Source organism: Canis aureus, chromosome 6 (assembly GCF_053574225.1).
Source record: "Canis aureus isolate CA01 chromosome 6, VMU_Caureus_v.1.0, whole genome shotgun sequence".
Lineage (NCBI taxonomy): Eukaryota > Metazoa > Chordata > Mammalia > Carnivora > Canidae > Canis > Canis aureus.
Genome location: NC_135616.1, coordinates 14,421,163 through 14,434,958, shown reverse-complemented (window position 1 = coordinate 14,434,958; position 13,796 = coordinate 14,421,163). Strand labels below are relative to the sequence as shown.

The window sequence follows — 13,796 nt, the reverse complement described above, 5'->3', positions numbered from 1 at the left end:
GCCTCAATGAAGAAAAACATGATGGGACTACATCAAAGGGGTGTAGCTGGAGAAGAAAAAAATGGATGTAGAGACAGTGGATAAACAAGATAAAAAGGCTAAGTAGAAAACTGTAAATGTGTAAGGCAATGGCTTCATTTACATTCCAGATGACACCTGCACTTTCAGAAGGGAGGCTTGGCCAGACTCCCCAAGGGAGAAGGGTACCCTTGACACAGCCCTTTGAGGTTCTTCCTCTATGTACCACTCTGGAGACCTTAGGACCATCATGCGACTGGACACTAGGTGGCGCAATTTATCTCCTCTAGGACCCAAAGAAGCAAGATTCTAGAGGTTAGGAGAAATGGGCTGTGAGGGAAGGCAAGTGGGAGAAAGGACTAGAAAAGAAATGGGAGAAGAAAGAGAACAGTCATAGAGAGTGGGGTTGAAGGAAAAGAATGTTAGAAATGAAAAGGGTAAAGTAAGAGATGGACAAGTGGATGAACGTGAGAAAGAGGGGAAAGAAAGGAAAAAAGCATGTTGCAAAAAAGAATAAAAATTGTCACCACCAAATAATTATTGAAAATCGCTTACCTAGCCGTACAAGATACTGTATGGTCAGAAGAATCATGTTTTCCACGCTCAGGAGTTGGCTGCCAGTCAACCCTAAATGTTCCAAATCTTTGTTTTCCAACTGTGGAATCTTGTAGCAATTCACCAGCAGAGGACTCACAACAATGTCACCAACATTTCCATAGAAATAGGGTAAAGTGCCATAGCCTGCCCCAATAGAAGCAGGTCAATAAAGTTCAACATTTCTTTTTAAGGTTCAACCAGGTACTTGCCCAACTAGGATCAAAGATGCTTAACAAAGTTTCCTGCCCTCTGAGATGGCTACCAAGCAAAATCACTCAAATATTCTAGGGAATTTCCTCAATGCTTCCAAATTCTACTCTTCTATTAAATCAGATGAACAGGAAGCAAAAGACTCAGATGATATTATCTCGGTTTCCCACAGAAGGGACATGTTAATATCATATCTGCTACAGAGGATTGATGAGAATTTGCAAAACATCTCTGCATCCTTTTGTAAAACTGTAATGATCAAATATTTTCCAATAAAATTCTTGATCAAGTTTCTTTCCATATAAGAAGACACAAAACAAACTACAATAACATATTTCATTTCCTGAGGTTTTCTTAAACATTTTAAAAAGCTAATAAGCTCAAAGCAGAATCCTTCTAGTCCCAAGTACTTGCAGGTTCCTTTCTGCTATCTTAGTCATTTTTATATTCTCTTCTCAAATGTCAGTATATAGCCTCAAATTATCTTAGAAGTAGATAGGACAAAAATATGTTGAAAATATAACCTGTTTGGGTGGTATAATGAAGAGGGCAGTCCCTCTGTAAGACTTTCCAAAAGGTCGCCATGTTCTACATATCTTTCCAAGGCTTAACTCCATTATGTACGCCACTCAAATGTTCAATAAGAACTTCCTTACCACATGGAATTTAAACAACTGGGATTCTTCTCCCAGTACCTATAGGCCCAGGAGCAGTGGATAGGACAGCCTGATAAAGGACAGGGCTTGAAGCAAAACCATCCATGCCAGTAGGCTCAAGTCAACCAAAAAAAAAAAAAAAAAAAAAAAATCAGATAACATCTCACAGAGACATACCCAAATGATCCAGTGGGGTTTAAACACCCCATCTATTTAGTCCTAAAGGTAAAGCAGGTAGTCTCCTGAGCTAACATAGTCCCCAAATGAGGTAATTCTTGATGTGAGTCTGAAAAGCACTAAGTTAGTCCTGGAATCTAAGGGCCTCTAAATTTCTACACCTCCACTTACAGACAGTTTGGAAGGACTCAGACTCTATAAAGATAAGTGATTCATAAACACTTCTCCATGATTCAGATATGCAACTCTGGGACCTCCTAGTTCTCCCAAGGGGGGTCTATTAGCTGGTTCAGCTTGTTTCTTTTTTCTGTGGTTTGGCTCCCTTTGACTGGAACATCCTTTTCCCCAACCTTGTCTACTTTCGCCAACCCTCCCGTTGGAACATCACCTCTGACAAGTCTTCTCAAACTCCCTCCAGGCAGAGTTAAGCTTTCTGTCCTTTGAGTTATTGTAGTTCTTGGCTGTAAACCTCTACTAGCCAAGTTTCACAATATTGTACTTATTTACATGATGGACTCCCCACTAAACAGTGCTCCCTGTGGGCAAAAGGACTTTCCCTTCTTCCCAACTTCTAGTCACATGCTTAACAGCATGAGGGAGCTGACCATTAAAAGCTGAAAGAATCAATATATGGCTGAATGAATACATGCATGAGTGCATTGGTAAATACACAAACACTGAACTGGAGAAACAGGCAACTTGGAATTCCTTTCCCTTACCTATCAGAATTACTGGTCTAACTCCTGAGTTACTCAGCAGGTTTTCAGGAACAATTACAGTTTCCCCTGCAGGAATGGGTCGAGGTTGTAAAATTCCAGTTAGTGGAGTCTGTGGAACGGGGGCAGATAAAAGGGACTCTGGAAAAAAAGTTGTTTGACAAGAAGGATTAGACATGAAAGTGAAATGAAATACAACTGATATCAACATAGTCTTAAAACTTTTCATATAGTTTTAGAAGTCTAATGGTTCATTCATTGTTATGTAATTAAACTAATTCATGTTTATTATATAAAATTAGAAGTGAGAAAAACAAAGGGAAAAAAAAACCCAATCATAATCACATCATCTGGAGATAACTACTGTTTAGCATTTTCCTAGTTTTTCCTTCTAGTTGTTTTTCTACATGCAATCTTTTGGATTCTGTTATTTAACTCCCTCCACCCCCACTGCAATTATCATGGCTTATTTGCTCATTAAAGAAAATTTGAAAAATATAGAAAAGAGTGAAGAATATATTCATCATTAATCAGTATAATCTAGAGCAAACAAAAATTTAAATTTTTAAAGAATCCCATTTATGCCTTAGAATTGGTATATTTACATTTGTCTGTGCTTAGTACAGCAAGGTAGACCAGTGTTTAAACATTTACCAGTAGGCCCCCAATGGCCATGGCTAGCTATTATAAAGGAGAATCAGTTGGTTTTTCAGGTTTCTAGTCACAGACGAAACCGTCCAGACCAGAAATAAAAGGTGTATGTCACAAAAGGAACCAGAGAACAGGAGAACATATCTAACACCACAAATAGCAAAGCAAGCCCATTTTTGCCCTATGATGGTGGGTTAGTAGCATTATGCCCTATATAAAGAATGATTTATAGATACTGTAGACCAAACCAAAGCCAGATAGTAAATTAAGATCTGTTGTGATGGCGCAAGTACTTTTAGGGAAGGCAGATGCGATGGAGACAAAATATCAGCTACTATTAATTTCCTTACATAAGACTGGACACAATGATTGGTTAAGAAAATTTATCTTCAAAGGTTCAGGGAAAGAATAGGAGTAGAAGATATCTCTGCCAATTCAAAAAGACTTAAAACCCATCTTCCGTTGAAATCTTACCAGTTCTTGAAAGAGGGCGAACTGTAGGAACAGGTATAACTAAACCAGGTTGTGGGACAGGTGACCCAGGATACCATCCCCGGTGTCGTTTCTTTGGTGGCCCAGAAATGAACATGGTAGCTAAGGCAAAAAAAAAGAAAGATGAACCTTGTCCTTAGCAGTGGAAGAAAGAAGAGAATTCAAAGTAACAGAGTCTTTAATTTGATTATACTCAGAAAGTCTAAGCCACTCCTTTAGAGGTAAAGATAAAATTAGAAAAAGTCACTTAGGGAGACAGAACGTAAAGACTGCTAACTCTGGGAAACGAACTAGGGGTGGTAGAAGGGGAGGAGGGCGGGGGGTGGGAGTGAATGGGTGACGGGCACTGGGGGTTATTCTGTATGTTAGTAAATTGAACACCAATAAAAAATAAATTAAAAAAAAAAGAAAAAGTCACTCTAACAATACCACCTAACATTTGTATGCTGTTTTACAATTTACAGTTTTAGTCAGATTATTTCATTCAATTCCATCAACAGCACTGGACATTGTAGGATAAGTATACTGTTATACCATTTTATAGAAGGTGAAAGGAAGGCTCAGATTTGCCCAGGGTCATGTAACAGAGAAGAACCTTGATCTCTGTACTTTAGTCAGCAAAGCTCATGGTTTTTCAAGACATTTCCTTATTCATTTGTTTCAACATTATTTTCTAGGTAGGTTCATCCTTGTAAATCACCAAGATATTTAATCATCTTTGTTCACACCAATCATAAACCTTCAAAGCCTTCGATGAGAAGCTAAGGAAAAACTGGGAGTGTACTGTCAGATAATTTATCATTTCAGACTCCATAGTACTTCTTCCATAATTAAGGTGCATTATTTCAAAACTCTAAGATGGGTAATTGTACCTTGGTCTCCTGATGCATAGCTAGGTCTTGGTGACAAAGAGTAATTCCCTGGGCGGGCTGGAGTGGAGCTGGATGCACTGCTCTTCCCTCCATGGCTACTGTTTCCATTAGCAGCATCTGTAGCACACAAGAGGAATACTCAGAACAGAAACTGAGCAACACACTGTGTTCTGTGACACCGCAATGACACAATTAACCTCACACTCTAGGATTCAAAGACATCTCACTGATAAGACAGCTCACTTGTGTAAAACTGACCATAACCATCAGAGTTAGTAAATGTCACCTAAAAATAATTTTCTAGGATTCCAAGAGATCTTTTAGAATCATTTTCAGTGATGTCTTCAGAGATGGTGGGTGAAAAAAAGAGAACACTTTTTTTTTAAACTTGGTATCTTGGAAATTTTCAAACTTACAAAAGTAGAGATAATAGTATAATAAAGTACATACCTACCACCCAGAGTCAACACTTATCAACACATGGCCAATCTTGCTTTAGATAAATATAGATTAAGATACTCCTTCTCTCTTCCCCCTCACCCAACATACCCACATACCTGCTCTAGATTATTTTGAAGCAAACTTATTTATATTGTTTAATCCATAAATATTTCTGTATGAGTTTCTAAAAGAAAAGAACTCCTAAAAACATAACTGCAATATCATTATATTTAAAATCAACAATGATTAATAATTTATTAATGCCAAATATCCCATTAGAGTTCAAATTTACCCCAGTTATCTCAGAAATGTTTTTTTTTTAAAGTGGACTTCCTCAAATTGGGGTTCCAAAAGAATCTACACATTGAATTTAGTTTTTATATCCCTTAAACCCCCTTTTTAAAAACTTAATTTATTAATATAATAATTCACATTTTGCACTATATAATGGTGTTCACATTTCATGGACTGTCTCACAAATTTTAAAAATAATTTGTTTGAATCAGGATAAGGTCATACACTGCAGATAGATTTAGGATGATGTCATTTTTGCTGAGCAAGTTTTCCAGACTCTGTATAGTGTCAGTTGCATCCCTTTTTCCCCCCTCCAAGAGCCTCCCTTAATCTGTAGGGTTCCCCTTCTTTTTTTTTTCCAATTAATTTGCTGAAAATCTGGCAGAATTTTACATTGTCTGAATTTTGCTAATTGGCTATCCATGGTGTCATTTCACATCCCCTCTATATATTAATTGTTAGATATAGAGGCTTGTTTATTTATTTTTATTTATTTTATTTTTTTATAATAAAATTATTTTTTATTGGTGTTCAATTTACCAACATACAGTAGAGGCTTGTTTAGATTTACGTTTTAGTTTTTGGGCAAGAGCATCTCATAAATATTGCCATATTCTTCCATCAGCAGGCACATGATAACTAGCTTTCTTTCTTCTTAAGATTTTAACATTGATCAGTGGGTTCAAGAGTTGTTAACCCAAGTCTCAAATTATAAAATTGTCCATCAGCCCTTCGTCTGGTGGTTTTAGCAACCATGCTGGTTACTGCCAGGATCTATAATTTTATTAACTTTGTTAATACCGTAAAATCTTGGATTCAGTTTGTTCAAGTCTATCATCTAACCAGAAGGAAGATCCTGCAAAAACTGTTGGAACAGTGCAGCCCTGGGGGCTCAGCGTTTTAGCGCCACCTTCAGCCTGGGGCGTGATCCTGGAGACCCAGAATCAAGTCCCACATCGGGCTCCCTGCATGGAGCCTGCTTCTCCTTCTGCTTGTGTCTCTGCCTCTCTCTATGTGTGTCTCTTATGAATAAATAAATAAAATCTTAAAAAAACCTGTTGGAACAGAATAAGAATAAAAGTGGTCAGGATAAATTATGATGCCTGTCATTAAATTTCCAAGAATGATAGGCTCACTTTCTTTTCATTCTTCTTCTACCTCTCTGACCACTTCTTTTCCTTAAACTCTGGAATTTCCTAAAATGTTATCCTTAGTTAACAGCTTGCCCTACCCTACCTTTCTCTTTAGCAGATCCTATTTACCCTTGTGATTTTAATCTCATGTACAATAAATTAGATGACTGTTGAGCAGCTCCACTTGGACATATGAATATCTCAAAGTCAACATGTCCACAGTTGATCTCACAATCTCTTCCTGAAGAAACTGCTCCTTCTGTATTTCCTGTCTTAAATAATTGTGTCACCATTAGCAGACAGATGGGTACACACTAAGACCCCTTTTTCTGCTTCATGCTTACATTAATCAGCCAAATTCTTCTGATTTTACTTCCTGAGTAGTTCTCCAATCTGTTTTCTCCTCTCCAACTCAGGTCAAGGGCCTCATCATTTCTCACCTAGACTATTGAAATGACCTCCAACTAATTTTCTACCTTCTTTTTTTCTTTTCTGCTCAAGTTCAAAAGTGTTCTAGCTCAAGTTCAAATCAGATCATGTTACTCCTTTGTTCCGTAAGTTATAGTATAAAATCATGCTTCTTACCCTGGCCTCCTGTGACTTTTCCCCTGCCCACTACTCACTCCCCTCCTGCCACTCCCGGAGTTTTACATTTTATGGTTCTAACAAGTCCAAACCACTGGAAGTTCCTGCACATGTCATACTGCTTCTTTCCTTTCCTTTCCCTTCAAGCTTTGATCCTGGCTTTCCCCTGAATTTGAAATATCTTACCCCACTCCTCCATGCAGCGAGTATCTCCTCATAGTTTAAAGCCAAGCTCCTCCAAGAACTCATTCTTCATTATTCTCTAAAATGCTGTGCTAAAAACTCTCTCCCTCCTTTGTGCTCCCCCAACGAATTGTTGTATTTACTGCAGTGTACTGAAAATATTTTCCTATAGGTCTATCTCCTCTGCTAGGTTATACGTACATTATAAGTCAAGGATTGAGCTTTATTTGTATTTGTATCCTCTGTTCCTCAAAATAGCAGGTACCCAATAGATGTTTGCTGAACAGAACCAACCTCTGTCTCCCCATGTGCCAGATATCATTCCTTGACTCTTCTGCTTAGAGCATAAGGAATACAAAACTTTGTATAATAATACAATATTATAGACTGTCTTCAACTGATGGGAAAGAGCTGTTTTCTTCTACCCAATTGGCAACATGATTTCACACAAATTTTTTATAAACTATGTATTTACCAAAGAAATATAAGTGAGGAAAACATCACCTGCAGCAAAAGTCTTCCCTACAACCTGCAAAGATAAAGCCAGTGGTTTCACAACATTCTTATTCCGGGTCAGGTCCTGAGCTCCACTTAAATTGATTGCAGAATTAGCTGAACTGAGAATCGGTGAATCTGGAAAATGAAAGAGGTTGTTCAAATTAGAAACTATTTTATATGCAGGAAGGAAGTTAATTCAATAAGAATGAGGTGAGAGAAAGCAGATTGTAAATTTCAGTTTTATTCTTGACCTGTTTTAAGAAAGTCAGTTTCTCTGTATTCGGGTTTTACTTTCTTTTTACCTATTCAGCAAAAAATCACTAGAAGTTCCTATGTACTGGGTACTAGTCTAAGCACTTTAATATATCAATTCACATAATGCCTATAAAAACTGAATGGGGTAGGTAGTACTACCTTAAGGAGTGGTAGTCATTTAACTTGATCAAAGTCATATGATGTGGGATCAAGGATATTACTATATGCCATATTAACACTATCTCCACAGCTCCCCTTAAAGCTGTATTTTAATGAAATATATTTATCTCCATTCAGATGATGTTGTCACTTAAAAGGTGCCCTGCAAACTAAGTCATTGCAATGTAGGAGAAACACTTTCCTCTGAGGGAAAGTTTGCTTTAAGTTTTGGAATAAACTCAAATTAATTTACCTATGTAAAACCAGGCATATCCAAAAGAAGGTTCCTATTTGGATTCAGAAAATAATTCAGCTCAGAAAAACTACATGCCATTTCAGACAGGCTATGGGGAACATTAACACAAAAGCCAACTGGATTATTCCAAAATGACTATAAATGAGTATAAACTCCCAATCCTTGACTCTACTCTGCCAGAATGGCTTAATCAATTAATACCAGCAAGTGTTGAAAGGGACCATTAAAACTCTCTGAGAGTTTGAAAAGAAAAAATGCTCTAAAGAGTAGGATATTGATGGTACTACATTAGGAATTATCCAAAAAATAAGTATTCAGGGGCGCCTGGGTGGCTCTGTCAGTTAAGCATATGCCTTCTGCTCAGGTCATGATCCCAGGGTCCTGGGATCGAACCCTGTGTCCAGGCTCCTTGCTCAGTGAGGGGCATGCTTCTCCCTCTCTCTCTGCTCCACCACCCCTCTACTCATGCTCTCTCTCTCATCCTCTCCTTCTCTCAAGTAAGTAAATAAAACCTTTAAAAAATAAGTATATAAACCACAGTGTGATTCCTGATACGTCTCATCAGTCTTCATAAGAAGTCAAAAAATTGAAATGGTCTCCTACTGGCTCAGAAGAGCTAATGTGCCTCTTTGAGGGCGGGACTTACCACCAGGGAGTGATTTTAAGGTCTACAGGAAGAATAGAGGTCAGCAAGTGCACATTCAACATTACAATGTTGCAGGAAACTGAAGACTGTTTTTCATGTCTTAATAGAGAATCGTATAGGGTAGAAATCCCAGATGAGTTTGCTGTGCTATTATATAGGTTGGTCATTATGTTTCAGGCCACAATCATATTGCTTGGAACAAGACTAGTAACTTACTACAGTAGTTTATAATTTTAGCATATTTCTAATAATCCAGGTAAACATATAAGTAAAATGTAGTTAATAAATTATGAAGGATAGTAATTCATCTTATTTTTTCAAATCACTGAATTCAAATTAGCAGAGATTAGTATTTCTTAAATAATGAAAAAGAACAAAGTTAATGTACGGAAATTAATCTTCATAATAATGAACATTAATCAATAGTTAGATAAAATGCCTAGGAGTAAGCTTAATAAGAAATATACACAACTAGATGCAGAAAACTTTACAATACTTCTTAATATGATGTCTTGGTTTTTTTTTTTAGCATATTTAGGGAAAAAAGGAGAGATAAAGTAAGATTAAATAATATTGGCACATGCTCATAAATTTGAAGCTGGGTGATAGGTCCTGGTATTGGTTCATTATATTAGTCTTTTTTAAAAAGTTTTATTTAAATTCCAGTTAGTTAACATACAGTGTAGTATTAGTTTCAGATGTACAATATAGTGATTCAACAATTCCATGCATCATCCAGTGCAAATCACAACATGTGCACTCATTAATCCTTATCACCTATTTAACCCATCCCCCCACCCACCTCCCTTCTGGTTTGTCTTCATAGTTAAGAGTCTGTTTCTTGATTAGCCTCTTTCTTTTCTCCCTTTGCTTGTTTTGTTTCTTAAATTCCACATATGGGTAAAATCATATGGTATTTGTCTTTCTCTGACTTTTTTGCTTAGAATCATAACTCTAGCTCCTTTCATTTTGTTGCAAATAGCAAGATTTCATTCTTTTTATGGCTGAGTAATATTCCATTGTGTGTATATGTATGTATATTGTGTATATATACATTTGTATATATATGCCACATCTTCTTTATCCATTCATCACTTGATGGACATTTGGGCTGTTTTCATAATTTAGCTATTGCAAATAATGCTGCAATAAACATCAAGGTACAAGTGTCCCTTTTTATTAGTATTTTTGTATTCTTTGAGTAAATACCTAGTGGTGCAATTGCTAGATCATAGGGTAATTTAATTTTTTTTTTGTATTTTTTTTTAAATTTTTATTTATTTATGATAGTCATACAGAGAGAGAGAGAGAGGCAGAGACACAGGCAGAGGGAGAAGCAGGCTCCATGCACTGGGAGCCCGACGTGGGATTCGATCCCGGGTCTCCAGGATCGCGCCCTGGGCCAAAGGCAGGCGCTAAACCGCTGCGCCACCCAGGGATCCCGGGTAATTTAATTTTTAACGTTTTGAGGAATCTCCATATTGTTTTCCACAGTGGCTTCCCCCGTTTGGATTCCCACCAACAGTGAATGAAGGTTCCCTTTCCTTCACATCCTTGCCAGTATCTGTGGTTTCTTGTGTTGTTGATTTTAGCCATTCTGATAGGTGGGAAGTGATATATCTCATTGTAGTTTTGCTTTGCATTTCCCTGATGATCAGTGCTGTTGAACATCTTTTCATGTGTCTGTTGGCCATCTGTATGTCTTCTTTGGAAAGATGTCTATTTATGTCTTCTGTCCATTTTTAAAATGGATTATTCATTTTTTGGATATTGAGTTTTATAAATTCTTTATATTTTGGATACTAACCCTTTATAAGATATGTCATTTGACAATATCTTCTCCCATTCCATAGTTGCCTTTCAGTTTTATTGACTGCTAGTCTATTTTTATATGTATTTTAACCTTTAATATTAAAGATTTCTAAAAATTAAAAAAATATTTCTAAAGATCATGAAAATAGATCTGAACAAATATCAAGACATACCATGTTTCTGAGTAGGAACATTCAATGTTAAAAAGATAAAATCAATCTAAGTTAATTTATGAACTTAATATGATCCTAAAAAAATACCAGTAAGTTTAGATATTATTAGAATTACTATTAAAACTATTAGAATGTTTAAAGTAGGCAAATTTATGTGATGTTGATATAAAAAATAAACATGCAAGGATAGCTGGAAACATTCTGAAAAATAAGAGACATGAGGGGAGTCTAGTATGATGATATAATAAGACTTACTATAAAACCTCAGTCAATAAATACTGTGGTCTTGGTGCATTAGTAAACAAAAGAATAGAATAAAAAAGTCAGTAAGAAATAGATGCAAATACATAAGAGAATTTTGTATAAAATAAAGGTAGTACCTCAAAGCAGCAATGAAGATGAGCCATTCAATAAATTGTATTGAGGAAATTTGATATATAAGAAAAAAATTAAGATGGACCTACATCTTACACTAAACACCAAAATGGACTGAAGATATACACTTAAAAACGGAAGATACAGAAATAATAGGAAACAACACAGAAGTTACTTATCATCTTCAAAAGGAAAAGGTCAAACTATTGTTAAAAACACAGAAGCCATTAGAAAAGTTTAGATATTCAGCTCCACTAAAATTTAAGAAATCTGTATGACAAAACACACTATAACCATGCAAACAATAGGTAGAAGAGAATTGGAGTGGCCATATCAGAAAACATAGACTTTAAGACAAAAATTATTGGGATGCCTGGGTCGCTCCGCAGTTGAGTTTGCCTTCAGCTCAGGGCATGATTCCTGAGTCCTGGGATTGAGTTTCACATCAGGCTCCCGCCAGGGAGCTTGCTTCTCCCTCTGCCTATGTCTCTGCCTCTCTCTCTCTGTATGTCTCTCATGAATAAATAAATAGAATCTTTTTTTAAAAAAAGACAAAAATTATTATTAGAGGCAAAGTGAATTTAAATTTTAAAAATTAAATAAAAATTATTATTAGAGAAAAAGAAGGATATTTTATATTGATAAAAGGGTCAACTAACCAGGAAGACACAACAATTAAAAACATATATGCACCTACAATAGAGCCCCAGATTCATGATGTAAAGGTTGGCAGAACTGAAGGGAGAAATAGGCAATTCAAAAGTAATAGGTGGAGACTATAATATTCCACTTTCAATAATAAATAGAGAAACTAGGGAGATGATCAACAAGGAAACAGAAGACTCTTTTATAAATCAACTAGACTTAACTGACATCAATAAAACATTCTCCCAACAAAAGCGGAATACACATTCTTCTCAAGCGCCCAAGGAACATTCTCTAGGATAGATAATTTGATAGCTGATAAAACAAGCCTCAGTAAACTCAAAAGAAATCAAGTCTTACATATTACTTTTTCTGAACTCAATGGCCTCAAGTGAGCTATCAATAACAGAAGGAAATTTGAAAAATACACAAACTGTGGAAATCAAACAACATACTCCTAAATAACCAATAGGTCAAAGAAGAAATCACAAGGGAAATTAGATATCACTTTAAGATCAATGAAAATGAAAACACAATGTATGGAAATTTATGAGATCCTGTTAAGTGCTCAGAGGGAAATTTATGGCTATAAGTGCCTATATTAAAACAGAAAAAAAAATCAAATAAATAATCACCTTAAAAACTAGAAAAAGAAGAGCAAATTAAACCCAAAGTAAGCAGAAGAAAAATAAAGACTACAGCCAAAATGAATGAATAGGGAATAGAGAAACAACAGCAAAAATCAACAAAACCAAGTTTGTTCTTTGAGTAGATAATGAAATTTACAAACTTTTTGCTAAACTGCCCAAGAACAAAAAAGAGAAAAGACGCAAATTACTAAAATGAAAAATGAACAAGAGGGCATTATGGCAACATTACTTCTTTTTTTTTTTTTTAAGATTTTATTTATTTATTCATGAGAGACACAGAGAGAGAGAGAGGCGGAGACACAGGCCGAGGGAGAAGCAGGCTCCATTCACGGAGCCCCACGTGGGACTCGATCCCGGGATTCCAGGACCACTGCCCGGCCTGAAGGCGGCGCTAAACCGCTGAGCCACATGGGGATCCCTGGCAACATTACTTCTAAAAAAAAAAGGTTATGAAGGAATACTGTGAACAACTGTATGTCATTATTACGGACTGAATTATGTCTGCCCCCATCCCGCCAAACTCATATTTTGAAGCTCTAATGCTTAGTACCTTAGAATGTGACAGTATTTGGGGACAGGGCTTTTAAAGAGGTATTTAAGGTTAAATTAAGTCATAAGGGTGGGGTGTTAATCTGACTGGTATTCTTATATAGCACTGAGTCCAGAAATAAACTATTGCATTTTATGGGCAATTAAATTTTGACAAGAGTGCCAAGAAAATTCAATGGGTAAAAAAGCAATCTTTTCAACAAACGATTATGGGACAACTGGATATCCACATTCAAAAAAATAAACTTGGATTCCTTCCTCACACCATATACAAAAATTAAGCAATGATGGATTATAGATCTTAATGTAAAAGCTAAAACTATACCACTCTTAGAAGAAAACACAGAGTAAATGTTCATAGCCTTGGATTAGGCAGTGGTTTCCAAAAGCAGAAGCAACAAAAGAAAAAATAAATGAACTTCATGAAAAAAAAATGTGCTTCAAAGGACACCATCAACAGAGTAAAAAGGCGACCTATAGAGTGGGAAAAATATTTGCAACTCATATGTTTGATAAAGGAATTGTATCCAATATAAGAAACTTTACAACTCAAGATAGGTAAATAACCCAACTGAAAAATGGGCAAATGATTTGTACAGACATTTCTCCAAAGAAAATGTACAAATGACCAATAAGCACATGAAAAAATGCTCATCATTAGCCACTGGAGAAATACAAATCAAAACCACAGGAAGATAGTACTTTATGTCATTAGAATGTCTAAGATAAAAAATAGACAATGAAGAGTGCTGG

At 36.1% G+C, this 13,796-nt stretch overlaps 1 protein-coding gene across 7 annotated transcripts in view; it reads right to left on the bottom strand.

Annotated features, from left to right (window-relative positions):
* Positions 1–13,796, bottom strand: part of GREB1L (GREB1 like retinoic acid receptor coactivator) — a 269,481-nt gene that overhangs the window by 87,637 nt on the left and 168,048 nt on the right. For all 7 annotated transcript variants that reach the window (XM_077900221.1, XM_077900220.1, XM_077900218.1 and 4 more), the window contains 5 exons: positions 7,530–7,658; positions 4,390–4,506; positions 3,500–3,619; positions 2,378–2,515; positions 574–759 (listed from right to left, as the gene is read on the bottom strand). In XM_077900221.1, coding sequence (XP_077756347.1) covers positions 574–759; positions 2,378–2,515; positions 3,500–3,619; positions 4,390–4,506; positions 7,530–7,658 — 690 coding nt within the window. The remainder of the gene's footprint in view (positions 1–573; positions 760–2,377; positions 2,516–3,499; positions 3,620–4,389; positions 4,507–7,529; positions 7,659–13,796) is intronic.